This window comes from Ranitomeya variabilis, chromosome 2 (genome assembly GCF_051348905.1).
Source record: "Ranitomeya variabilis isolate aRanVar5 chromosome 2, aRanVar5.hap1, whole genome shotgun sequence".
In the NCBI taxonomy this organism is placed as follows: domain Eukaryota; kingdom Metazoa; phylum Chordata; class Amphibia; order Anura; family Dendrobatidae; genus Ranitomeya; species Ranitomeya variabilis.
Window position 1 is genome coordinate 775,431,015 of NC_135233.1, and position 14,027 is coordinate 775,445,041.

General features: G+C 43.0%; 1 protein-coding gene across 2 annotated transcripts in view; it reads right to left on the bottom strand.

Moving 5' to 3' along the window:
- Positions 1-562: 562 nt before the first annotated feature.
- ORC3 (origin recognition complex subunit 3) overlaps positions 563-14,027 on the bottom strand; it is a 114,015-nt gene continuing 100,550 nt past the window's right edge. For both annotated transcript variants that reach the window (XM_077289749.1, XM_077289750.1), the window contains exons 17-21: positions 6,950-7,047; positions 6,019-6,160; positions 5,774-5,881; positions 3,107-3,180; positions 563-825 (exon numbers count right to left, since the gene is read on the bottom strand). In XM_077289749.1, coding sequence (XP_077145864.1) covers positions 720-825; positions 3,107-3,180; positions 5,774-5,881; positions 6,019-6,160; positions 6,950-7,047 — 528 coding nt within the window. In that variant the 3' untranslated portion in view covers positions 563-719. The remainder of the gene's footprint in view (positions 826-3,106; positions 3,181-5,773; positions 5,882-6,018; positions 6,161-6,949; positions 7,048-14,027) is intronic.

The following is a 14,027-nucleotide window of genomic DNA, read 5'->3' on the forward strand; positions in this document are numbered from 1 at the left end:
GGATCGCAGCTATCAAGGTATCACATTATTCAGCTTCCTATTACCTACATACCAATATGGACGGCTTAGAAGGGTTGATCCTACTCACAGATTCCTTTTAAGAGTAGTCCTGGAAGTGATCATACGGCCCCCACAGAGCCTTGATCTCAACAACTAGTCTGTGTGGGATTACATGACCAGACAGGATGGCCCAAGCCTACATCCACAGCGGATCTGTGCTTAGTTCTTCAAGATTTGGACCAACGTTCCTGCAGAGTTCCTTTAAAAGCTGCATTCATGTATAACTAGAAGCATTGATGCTTTGTTGAAGGGAAAGGCTGTCACCATAAAAGTTGGCTTGATTTACATTTCGGTTTTGTTCATTCAGTTTGTTATCAGATAAAAATAAGCTATTAGAACTTCTATTTTTAAAAGCATTCTTACTTTACAGCAATTTTTCAACACCTGCCAAAAGTTTTAATGCTGGATTATCAGACTTACTAGAAAAAATTAACTTAATTTATGGACAGTGAGATTATGCAGATTACTTTGTGGGAAAAAGAATACACTAAATAGTTGGCTATTGTTTTGAGTGTTTTATATTTCGTAATGTCATCTCCACACAAACAGATTTGATTTGCAATAAGTGAATATCCGGGGATGCTTCCCGGAATATGTACAAATTCTATCACAATATAAACAGCGTCAAGTACAAAATGCTCATTTTCAAAAGACATTTATTAACATCCACCCCAGGTCAGCCGTGCCACATGGTCAGTCTTCTGCTTTGTAGGCTTCACAAATCCAAGCAGCTCCAGCTCGGAAACCGCCCTGATGAAGCGTGCGCTGAGAAGCCGGTTAAGGAGATCATATTCTCTATGGCCGAACACGTAACAAGTTTATTGCACTTTAAGCGGAAAAAATAAATGGTTAGGTTGTATGTTTATGCCTTTATAATAATAAAAATAATAATAAAAAAAACACAACTACATCCAAATACAGGTTTGAGAGAGGAACACAAATGATACGATGCCTGAAAGCAGAAGTGCCTACCTGTTATGGCGGAAAATATTCTCCCACATCGGACTTGCAGAATTGTTGATTTATGTTATTCACACAAAAGTACGGAACGAGTACTACCACTGACATCGAGTAAAGTACTAGTAAATGTGCAGTGCGAAAGAACATAAGCAACAGTTCCTATGGAAGTAAATAAGGATAGATCCCACTGCACGGATTAAACGTTTTGGAACTTTATTTGATCATGATAAAATCAGACAATTCTTTGCATTTTATCTATGAGAAAAAGGCCAATGTGTCCTGGTGCATATAGCACCCTCAATCATGGCCAATATAAAGCGTCACAAGCAGATCAATATAATAACTACCGCTCTGTTCTACTTTATGAAAAAGTGTCTACTACATGTAGTGTTTCACTTCCAAGAAGGAATGATCGCTTGTGACTAAACTACCTCTGTAACCAAATAGAACTGGAATGTAACATGGGCAACTACAGGTCTCAGAATCAACAGCTGTGGATCACAACCGAGCCCTGTACCAGATGTACCTTCATAGAAATACTTTCATCCCAGTTGTAAGACAGCCATAAAAAGTGGCAGGACATGAGATCACTTGGGTGTGTGCACACAACATCTTTTAGATAACTATGAAACTAACAAAGTTTTTCAGGAGGAAGACGTTTCTAGACACTCCGGCGTATTTTGTCTTGACGAATCTAATTTAGCTTCTTTTAGTTTGTTTTTTTTGGCAAGGGTGCTTTCACAGTGCGTTATTGCCCATGTCCAGTGGTCCCATTGGGGCTTGCAAAACTAGATTCAAGTGTATGCGGCGACGGGGCCATAGACTATGTCGGCACCATTAGAGTAAACGTGGGCTCTGATGTTTTATTTTCAGGTGTATAAAGGTACCTTCACACTGAACGATATCGCTAGCGCCGCGCTTAGTAACCCGATGTTTACCCTGGTTACCAGCGTAAACGTAAAAAAACCCAAACACTACATACTTACATTCCGGTGTCACAGTGCAGAGAAGCACAGCGCCGGGGGACAGACACCGGAATGTAAGTATGTACTGTTTGTTTTTTTAACGTTTACGCTGGTAACCAGGGTAAACATCGGGTTACTAAGCGCGGCCCTGCGCTTAGTAACCCGATGTTTACCCTGGTTACCCGGGGACTTCGGCATCGTTGGTCGCTGGAGAGCTGTCTGTATGACAGCTCTCCAGCGACCACACAACGACGAAACAGCGACGCTGCAGCGATCGGCATCGTTGTCTGTATCGCTGCAGCGTCGCTTAATGTGACGGTACCTTAAGCCTACTTGAGGTGGACACAGATGCAGTTTACTCTGATAATCACAAGGTGATAAAACTTTAGTCTAAGCAAACAGCCCCACACAGCCTGACATGTGACATTGTTGAATTCTGTGCTTTAACCCCCTACCTCCTGCTGTCCTCAGATTACATACCAAAAACCTGCCGATGGATTCCCTTTAATGAATCAGGTGCTTATGACTCCAAAACACCCCCTCATGAAGATTGGCGGTATTAATGAATAGGGGCCTTAGATTCCATTTAGACATGTTACCGTCCCATCTAGTTAGGCTGGCAATCACCTGATAAACGAGCAAAATACTGGTGCACCGTAAGTGGATCATTCAAGCAGATGATAAAATCGTTCTCGGCAGCAGCATCATCATCATCATCATGTGTAAACTGGACATTGCTGCCAATAACTATAATATTCTATGTTCACAGTATGACAGTATTCTCCATCGTTCTGTGCAGATGGAAGTGTGGTCACACTATGTAACAGGCTATTAATCAGCATACAAACAGTCGGCCAGTCTAAATACAGCCTTATTCATTTCTTCTCATTATCAGTCAAACTGATAGAAAGAATCCATGTAGCCTGTTTAGCCAAGGCTATTTGTGGTCGAATACCAGTGACAGAATTTGGAATTGAACATGTCCAGGTTATTAATGAGCCGGCACAGAACTGCGTCCAAGTTGTGAGCACAGGACAAGCCTCTGCATGTGCAGCATTTGGGAATGTCCAGCTGCCGCTTACACATTCTCTCTACTTTACATAGACAAATAAAAAGGATACTGAGTCATCTCATCCACTTGCTTCAGGTAATCCGAATCACTGTCATCATCAGCATTAACAACCGTAGCGAATGCCTGCAGATATGTACATGAAAATGGAAATAAGGTGACATTGATGGCTGCAAACAACATACAGAAAACCCTACGTCATTAAATCTGGCTTTTTTTTCCACGTAACAAATGAATGAGGATCAATCAAATCTCAAATTCAAAGTATATTAGAATAAAGGTAATAAATGGGGTTCCAAAGCAGTCTTGGTCATTTGTAAAAAAAATCAAATCACTCAGTGCTATACTATGAGTGCGTTCACACATTACAGTCATGGTACAGATTAATTTCGTGATTAAGTTAACTCCACATCAATTTTGCCAAAATTTTCAAAAAAATGGCCATGGTTATGACAAAAACAAAACAATGCGGCAACAACCTGTGAATGCAGTCTATGGAGAAAAGTATTCGAACTCCCCTCTTAATCAGTGAATTCAGTTTTTTCATGTAGTCCCATTAGGTGTATGAACTAAAGTACCTAGCCGTGCAGTCTGCCTTTACTAACGTCTGTGAAAGAATGGGTCATCTAAAGAGCTCTCTGATAGGACATCATCATTTTAACAAATCAGTTTGTGAATTTAATCTGTCCTAAAGACTCCACGATCAACTGTGAGCAATCTAATTGAAAAGTCGAAGTGTTTTTCTCACGCAGCAGTGCCGTAAGTGAGAGCACCGGTGAACTCTCACAGCGGCTCAGTGATACACTGTGGGAGCGATTAGCTCCTGTCAGTGTAGAGCCGGCAGCCGGGTAGAGCGGTCACATCTCCCGATGTGACTGTTCTACGTGAGATCGCCGTGGGACACTCAGGTTTACTTGGACTATGGCTGACAGGTGAGTATATGTCGGTTTATTATTTTACATTATTTCTAGGCGTCCAGGGCATCAGGGATTGGGCATTAGGTGAGTATAATGGGTTTTTATTTTTATGTGAATGTGTATGTAATTATTTCACTTTTTTTCCCAACTGTGAGCACAGGTGCCGGCAGATGAGACTACATTTCCCATCAGAGGCACCTGGTGATCAGTGACAGCAGATGTAGCCCGATGGGAGCAGTAGTCTCATCAGCCCACGCCTGCTGACCTGCCGTAAGCTTTTTACCGCAGGTCACAGCTGCGGGTCACACTGACATATGACAGCATGACCCTGCAGAGCTCTGACTGACGGTCTTACCGGTGGTTGTGTTACCGCCGATAAGAACCACGACAGAGTTGTTCAAGCTGTCACACAGATGACAGCGTGGGAAGCATCACAGGAAACCGGTAAAACGCGAAAAAAAATCTCAGCAAATCCACATTTTTATACCTGTGTGTGGATTTGACTGACAATTGACCTCAATGGGTGAAAAACCTCAAAGGAAATTTACTGATCATATGCACAACACTTCAGGATTCTCATTGAATTAGCTTGAATAAAGGGTTTCTTAGAGTTTTTGGCCCATTTCCGGCTGGAAAAAAACGCCGCAAAAATGCATCAAAAACGCACTGTGTGCACTAAGCCTAAACCTCCTCTGGCATTAACACCAGCAGCTGCATGAAAGCCTTACATTACCAATGACAAGTGTTGGATGCAGTGGTGTAAAGCACACTGCCACTGGATTATAGAGCAGTGAAAAAAAATGTTCTGTAAAGTGACAATCTCACTTCTTTAGCTATAATTTGTGTTTTTTTCAATTTCCACGAGAACAATATCTGCCTGAATACATTGTGTCAACTGTAAGGTTTGGTGGGAAAGGGCTAATATTATGAAGTTGTTTTTCAGGAGTTGTCCAAGACCCCCTAGTTTCAGTGAAGGAAAATATTAAAGCTTCACAATACCAAAACATTTTGGACGATGAATGCCCTCACTGCAAAAAAACCCCAAGATAATCTTGTAGTTATAACACATTTTAATGGCTAGCAAAAATAAAATAAGTGATGTTACAAATCAAGCTTTCGGGACACTTTAGGCCTCTTCTTCAAGTATGGTATAACGGTTTCTGAAGAAACACAAATACATGCACAAAAGGAATAAAAAGAGGCATGGTATAATAAATGGACATTGGGACAATGTCATGAGTCTAACTTTTTGGGAATAATTTGGGGAAGGTCTTTTCTGCTCCAGCATGACAGTGTCCCAATGCACAAAGCTTGGTCGCATAAAGGCATAGTTGGGGAAGTTTGGTGAGGAAGAACCTGACTACTCACAGAGTCCCTAACCTCAACCCCATCAAACACCTTAGACATAAGCTAGAAAGAAGATTGCTTGCCAGGCCCTCCAGCATCAGAAGCTAGCCTCACAGATGATGCTCGGGATGAATGGGCAAAAATTCCCAGACAAAACTTGCAAGATATTCTAAAAAAAACGTTCCCAGAAGAGTGGAAGCTGTTTTAGCTGCAAAATGGGGATCAACTCCATATTAGAATGAATTTGGATGTCAAAAAACATCCTGTAGGTGTAATATGTAGGTGTCCCAATGCTATTATCCATATAGCGTGTGCTAGGGGACCCATGACAGGTACCATCATACTACTGCTAATGGTCTTCACTAGTATAACCACTTCTGTAATTTGTGGACTCTACCAGACTTCCATAAAGCAGCAGGACACCTAGAGAACATATTGGGTGGCATATTTCATACCTCTAACCAGTCGTAGAGGTTAATGAGTCTTCCACATTCAAGATGCAGCTTGTATGCAATGCAAATATCAGGAGCTGCGCTAGATAAGGCGCCATCATTTTCCAAGGACTAAGTGGAGAGAGGAGAGCAATGTTAAACTGTTGACTACAGAATGGCAAGTACATATGCTGATGGATCACCCCCAAATGTATTACAGGCCATACCCATTAACAGATCACACAGGTTTACATAAATCGCTTTACTACCTTTAAATATGTTGAAGGGTTGTGCAGAGCAGTGTGCAGGGCGATACGAGGCACGGCATTCAGGTGTTTGCGGAGAACGCTGGCAGCACTAAAATATACAACTTCATACAAAGGCTGATCTTCTGGACAGGTTAAGTGATCTCTGAAACGAGAAGAAACCCCGAGTTATTAGCAGAAATTGTATGTTAGTGTAGGCTTCTAGACGGAGCCTGAAAAATTGCATGTAAAAATACGCAGTCATGTTTCTAAGTGCACCATTCTAACGTTTTTGCACAAATGCTGCTTCAAATCTGGACTAAAAAAAGCATACAAAATGTGAAGAATCATCAACAGAAGATCTGTGGTTGGTTCTCCGAGATGTTTGGAAAAACCAATTTGTACATAGTTTTTGAAGGAATTTAGCAAGTGTACCTCGAAGGATTGATGCTTTGATGTGTCTTTAAAGGAAAAAGGGTGGTCACACCAAATAATGATTCAATTTTAAATTCCCTTTTGTTCATCCACTTTGCATTTTTTTATTGATAAAAATAAACTTAATACTTCTATTTTCAAAATTATTCGGTATTTTAGGACTATAGCTCAGCCTGCAATAACCATAGCCACCCGAGCTGCCACCTCACCACCACCTGAGCTGCTGCACCCCGACCTTCTGTCTCTTCCCCATTATCCCGTAGAATGTAAGTCCGCAAGGACAGGGTCTTCTCCCCTCTGTACCAGTCTGTCATTGTAAATTTGTTTACTGTAAACGATATCTATAACCCTGTATGTAAGCCCTTTCTCATGTCCAGCACCATGGAATTAATGGTGCTATATAAATAAATAATAATAACCTCTCTAACTATGTATTACAGAACGATTCACAACCATGTCACACTTACTACACTATATGTAAGTATACACTGCCTAAAGAGCCGGATTGCATGAAACACACCTAACAAGGCCATCAAGAAAGTCCACCACCTCAAGGCGAAGGGATTCAAATTTACTGGGCTTCTTTGTTCTTCTTGTTTCTTTCATTTCTAGCAGGGTCTAGAGAGACACAAAAGGGATATATTAAATGAGATCCAGCCTGTCTACATAAATATCTTCCATCCTAACATCAGGTTCCAATCAGATGTTTTTCTGACCCACTGGTGAACTCAGATTGGGATCTTTATGGTCTTAAATGTGATCCTGTATCAGAATACCAAAGAAAAAACAACAGCGGTGAGTTATTTTAAATGCACATTTGTGAATAGGAATGTTATCTTGTCTGGTACACGTTATGCACGCTTCAAGAACTATCCCAGAAGGCAAAAGAAAACAAAAAGGTTAAAAGGCTTTGTGTGGTTTTGGTTTGATAAATTGGTATTTCTATTTATAGATGGAGGTATTAAAGGGAGCCGGCCACGTCATTTTGCCCCCACTAAACTGCCCCCAATGCCTTCCAGGTCACGTAATGTGCATCCCTAAATGTCTATAAAACGTAATGCCCCAGTATACATATTGCGAAAGTATTCGGCTCCCTGGAACTTTTCAACCTTTTCCGACATATCATGCTTCAAACAAAGATACCAAATGTACATTTTTGGTGAAGAATCAACAAGTGGAACACAATTGTGAAGTTGAACGAAATTTATTGGTTATTTTAAATTTTTGTGGAAATTCAAAAACTGAGAATTGGGGCGTGCAATATTATTCGGCCCCTTTAACTTAATACTTTGTTGCGCCACCTTTTGCTGTGATTACAGCTGCAAGTCGCTTGGGGTATGTTCTCTATCAGTTTTGTACATCGAGAGACTGAAATTCTTGTCTATTCTTCCTAGGCAAACAGCTCGAGCTCATTGACGTTTGATGGAGATCGTTTGTGAACAGCAGTTTTCAGCTCTTTCCACAGATTCTCGATGGATTGAGGTCTGGACTTTGACATTCTAACACCTGCATCCACGCAGGCGCAACAAGAAAGGCATCAAGTGATGTCAGTGGACGGGCAGCGCTAACTGCGCATGCCCAAGGCCTAAGATCACAGCGCAGGCGCCGGGAACATTCAACGCTGAGGAGGCGGCGCCCTGTAAACATGAGGAAGTAACTGACGAGGGGGGGTTTAACAGGTTCCCTTTAACCCCTTCACCCCCAAGGGTGGTTTGCACGTTAATGACCAGGCCAATTTTTACAATTCTGACCACTGTCCCTTTATGAGGTTATAACTCTGGAACGCTTCAACGGATCTTGGCGATTCTGACATTGTTTTCTCGTGACCTATTGTACTTCATGATAGTGGTAAAATTTCTTTGATATTACCTGCGTTTATTTGCAAAAAAAAATGGAAATTTGGCGAAAATTTTTGAAAATTTTGCAATTTTCCAACTTTGAATTTTTATGCCCTTAAATCACAGAGATATGTCACACAAAATACTTAATAAGTAACATTTCCCACATGTCTACTTTACATCAGCACAATTTTGGAACCAAAATTTTTTTTTGTTAGGGAGTTATAAGGGTTAAAAGTTGACCAGCAATTTCTCATTTTTACAACACCATTTTTTTTTTAGGGACCACATCTCATTTGCAGTCATTTTGAGGGGTCTATATGATAGAAAATACCCAAGTGTGACACCATTCTAAAAACTGCACCCCTCAAGGTGCTCAAAACCATACTCAAGAAGTTTATTAACCCTTCTGGTGCTTCACAGGAATTTTTGGAATGTTTAAATAAAAATGAACATTTAACTTTTTTTCACAAAAAATTTACTTCAGCTCCAATTTGTTTTATTTTACCAAGGGTAGCAGGAGAAAATAGACCCCAAAAGTTGTTGTACAATTTGTCCTGAGTACGCCGATACCCCATATGTGGGGGTAAACCACTGTTTGGGCGCATGACAGAGCTCGGAAGCGAAGGAGCGCCATTTGACTTTTCAAAGCAAAATTGACTGGAATTGAGATGGGACGCCATGTTGCGTTTGGGGAGCCCCTGATGTGCCTAAACATTGAAACCCCCCACAAGTGACACCATTTTGGAAAGTAGACCCCCTAAGGAACTTATCTAGATGTGTGGTGAGCACTTTGACCCACCAAGTGCTTCACAGAAGTTTATAATGCAGAACCGTAAAAATAAAAAATCATATTTTTTCACAAAAATTATTTTTCGCCCCCAATTTTTTATTTTCCCAAGGGTAAGAGAAGAAATTGGACCCCAAAAGTTGTTGTACAATTTGTCCTGAGTACGCTGATACCCCATATGTGGGGGTAAACCACTGTTTGGGCGCATGGGAGAGCTCGGAAGGGAAGTAGCACCGTTTGACTTTTCAATGCAAAATTGACAGGAATTGAGATGGGACGCCATGTTGCGTTTGGAGAGCCACTGATGTGCCTAAACATTGAAATTCCCCACAAGTGACACCATTTTGGAAAGTAGACCCCCTAAGGAACTTATCTAGATGTGTTTTGAGCGCTTTGACACACCAAGGGCTTCACAGAAGTTAATAATGCAGAGCCGTAAAAATAAAACAAACATTTTTTCCCACAAAAATTATTTTTTTAGCCCCCAGTTTTGTATTTTCCCGAGGATAGCAGGAGAAATTGGACCCCAAAATTTGTTGTCCAATTTGTCCTGAGTGCGCTGACACCCCATATGTGGGGGGGGGGGGGAACCACCGTTTGGACGCATGGAAGGGCTCGGAAGTGAAGGAGCGCCATTTGGAATGCAGACTTAGATGGAATGGTCTGCAGGCGTCACATTGCGTTTGCAGAGCCCCTAATGTACCTAAACAGTAGAAACCCCCCACAAGTGACACCATGTTGGAAAGTAGACCCCCTAAGGAACTTATCTAGATGTGTGGTGAGTGCTTTGACCCACCAAGGGCTTCACAGAAGTTTATAATGCAGAGCCGTAAAAATAAAACAAAATTTTTTTCCCACAAAAATAGAATTATTCTTACCGTTAATTCGGTTTCTAGGAACCTTCCACGACGGCATATGGAGGTTGCCTCTTTGCCCTAATGGGGAACAGGAAATGGAGAGGTTAAAAGGCCCTCCCACCTCCCTCTCACCAGTGACTTATAACTGAAAACCATAGCACCGGTTTACCTTGAATCCCAGAATTAAATCCAGGAGTATAGGGAGGGAACTAGCGCCGTCGTGGAAGGTTCCTAGAAACCGAATTAACGGTAAGAATAATTCTATTTTCTCTAGTCACCTTCCACGACGGCATATGGAGGAATACCAACTAATTTGGCGCTAGGGAGGGACAACGGCCTGGAGTACTTTCCGGCCGAAGACTAAATCTTTGTTGGGCATTATATCCAGTCTGTAATGTCTGGAGAAAGTATGCAATGAAGACCATGTGGCTGCCCTGCAGATTTGCTCTGCTGATGCACCTGCTCTTTCTGCCCAGGAGACTGAGGTTGATCTAGTGGAATGAGCCTTGATTCCTACTGGAGGAGTTTTGTCCTGAGCCAGGTATGCTTCTGCTATTGCTCTCTTAATCCAGTTGGCAATAGTACTTTTGGCTACCTTTTTTCCTTTGTTCTGTCCTGATGGATGGACAAATAGATTGTGGTCGATTCTGTAAGAACTGGTTTGTTCTAAGTAAAATAAGACAACGCGCCTGACGTCCAGCATATGGAATTTCTCTTCCTTTGGATTTGCAGGATTTTGGCAAAAAGAAGGTAGAATAATTTCCTGGGAGCGATGGAAATCTGATACGACTTTCGGAAGAAAGGAAGGGTCTAGGCGTAGTATTATAGAGTCATCTCGGATGGACAGGTATGGCTCTCTTATTGAGAGGGCTTGCAATTCTCCCACCCTCCTTGCTGATGTAATAGCCACTAGAAAAATTGTTTTATAGATTAGATTTTTCTGGGAGCAGGAGGATAATGGTTCAAAGGGGGGACTCGTGAGCCCCTGTAACACCAGGTTGAGATCCCACAGTGGTACTGTTATTTGCTTCTTTGGATTCATTCTGGAAGCCGATATCATGAATCTTTTTACCCAGCGATGATTTGCCAGATCTTGATCGAATATTGAGCTGAGGGCGGACACCTGGACTTTTAAGGTGCTAGGTCTGAGGCCTATTTCTAAGCCCTTTTGTAAAAAATCTAGAATTTTTGAAATGTTCGGGTTGAAGGGATCTGGCACCTCAGGAAGACAAAAGGATGAAAATTTCTTCCAGATTTTATTATATATTGCAATGGTTACCGGTTTCCTAGATTTTTGAAGTGTGGAAACCACTGCATCTGATAGTCCTCTGGCTCTTAATATTTGGGCTTCAGTAGCCATGCCGCCAGATTCCACTTGTGGGCATCTAGGAGATGGATTGGTCCCTGAGAAAGAAGGTCTTCTTCCATCGGAAAGTGGAACGGCCCATCCACCTGAAGGTCCACTATCAGGTCCTCTTGGGCCACAGTGGAGCTACCAATATGGTAGGCGTTTGTTCTTCTCGCACTTTCTGTAAAACTTTCGCCAGTATTGGGATTGGTGGAAACGCATAAGCCAGCCGGAAATTCCACTTCTGGACCAGTGCATCCACACCTTTGGAGCCGTCCCTGGGGTTCAGAGAGAAGAATGCTTCGACTTTCGCATTTCGGCTGGATGCAAAGAGGTCGATTTCTGGGAGACCCCATTTGTTCACCAGCATCTCGAAACCTCGGTTGCTCAGGCACCATTCCCCCGGATGTATGTCCTGGCGACTTAGATAGTCTGCCTGAATGTTGGACGAGCCTTTCAGGTGAACCGCTGTCAGAGATAAGAGATGTCTTTCTGCCCAGGAGCATAGTCGGGCAGATATATTTTTCAGGCAATTGTTTTTTGAACTGCCCTGATGTCTGATGTGGGCCACCGTGGTCACATTGTCCGAATATATCCGAACGTGATGTCCCTTGATCAGATGACCTCCTACTAGTAGGGCTTCTTCTACAGCTTTTAGCTCTCTGTAGTTGGAAGATTTCTTGCTTGTTGACTGGTCCCAGAGACCTTGGAAATGGGTGTGATCTATCATGGCCCCCCAGCCTCTCTGGCTGGCGTCTGTTGTAACTGTGGTCAGTGGGACTTGCGTCCAGCTGACCCCTTTTTGTAAATTTTTTGGGGACATCCACCATGCCAGGGAGGCTTTGACACGGCCTGGCGTGTACAGTCTTTTGTTCAAAGAACTGGGAAGGCCGTCCCAATTCTGCAGGATATGTGCCTGAAGAATTCTGGAATGGGCCTGGGCCCATGGTACCGATTGAATGCAGGCTGTCATCGAGCCTACAAGAGACATGCTTTCTCTGATTGTAGGGGATCTGGTGTCCCTGAAAGTTTTGACCTTTGATAAAAGGGTTAGACGGTGTTCTGATGGGAGGAAGGACATTTGTCTTGTAGAGTCCAGGAGGACTCCCAGGAATTTCCTGCATTTGGAGGGTCGTAGGTGAGATTTTTCCAGATTCGGCACCCACCCAAGAGATGTCAGGATTTCGAGAGTCTTGGATACATGAGATTCCAGGCCCTGTTTGGTAGGCGCTATTAACAGAAGGTCGTCTAGATACGGCACTATACAGACGCCTTGCCTCCGGATAAAGGAGACTACTTCCCCCATTATTTTGGAAAATACCCTTGGAGCAGAGGAGATTCCAAATGGGAGGACGTTGAATTGATAATGCTCTATCAGATGTCCTCTCTGTACAGCAAATTTGAGGTAATGGCGATGTCTTGGGTGAATGGGGATGTGAAAGTAGGCATCTTTCAGATCGAGAGTGGCCATGAAGGAGTGTGGACCTCTCAAGGGAATGGCATTCTTCACTGATTCCATCTTGAATCTTCGGTACTTGATATGCCGATTGAGATTCTTTAGATTTATAATAACACGGGACTCGCCCGATGGTTTGGGAACCAGGAATAGGCGAGAGTAATGCCCCCGATCCCTCTCCCATTCTGGTATTTGGGATATCGCACCCGACATCTTTAGGGTCCTGAGACCGGACTCCAGATTGGATTGATCTTTCAGGGAAGGTAGGGACGTGACTTTTAGACCCCGTGGGGGGGAGGAAATGAATTCTATTAGGAGACCCTCTTTGATGACATTGAGGATCCAGGGGCAAGAGGTGATGTTTTGCCACTGGGAGTAAAAATTTGAAAGTCTCCCCCCCACCGGATCGGAGTCACCGTTTTTCCTGTTGAGATTGCTGTTGTTGTTGTTGAGGGATAAGGATGTTTCTCCCTCCTCCCTTCGGGTAACTCCACCTCCCGGACTTGCCTTTTCCTCTCTGAGAGGTTTGGGCCTGAAAGGGACGAAAAAACTTCTTTTTGGGAGTTTTTTGTTCTGGGAGGGCTTTCTTTTTATCGGTAGCTTTCTCCAAGATGTCGTCAAGAGAAGGCCCGAAAACGTAGTTACCTTTAAATGGTATGGCGCATAATTTGGCCTTAGAGGTGATATCACCAGACCACATTTTTAACCACAGCGCCATTCTGGCCGAGTTAGTTTGTACTAACGACCTTGCAGCAATTCTGATAGTTTCCATCGAAGAATCTGCTAGGAAACCCGTGGCTCTAAGGAGACTAGGAAGGGAGTCTAATAATTCAGCTCTTGAAGTGCCCTGGGATATGTGAGATTCCAGTTCACCTATCCAGCGGAATAGAGCTCTAGCCACGCATGTTGATGCGATATTAGCTTTGAGGGCTACCGAGGAGGTCTCCCATGATTTCTTTAATAGACTCTCTATCTTCCTGTCCTTCGGATCCTTTAATTGTGACGAGTCTTCGAATGGAAGAGCCGTTCTTTTAGCCACTCTTGCTACCTGAGAGTCAACTTTAGGGACATCCCATTTGGTCAATTCGCCTTCTAAGGGGAATCTACGCTTCATCTCGGATGGAGTACTGAGGCGTTTTTCAGGTAATTCCCACTCTTGGTCAATCATATCAGAGATATTCTGGTGGATTGGAAACCCCACCCGTTTACCCTTAGTTATGCCACCAAACATCTGGTCCTGTATGGACTGGGGTTCCGGCTCCTCCTCCAGCCCCATAGTACTGCGTACTGCAGCTACTAAGTCCTCAAC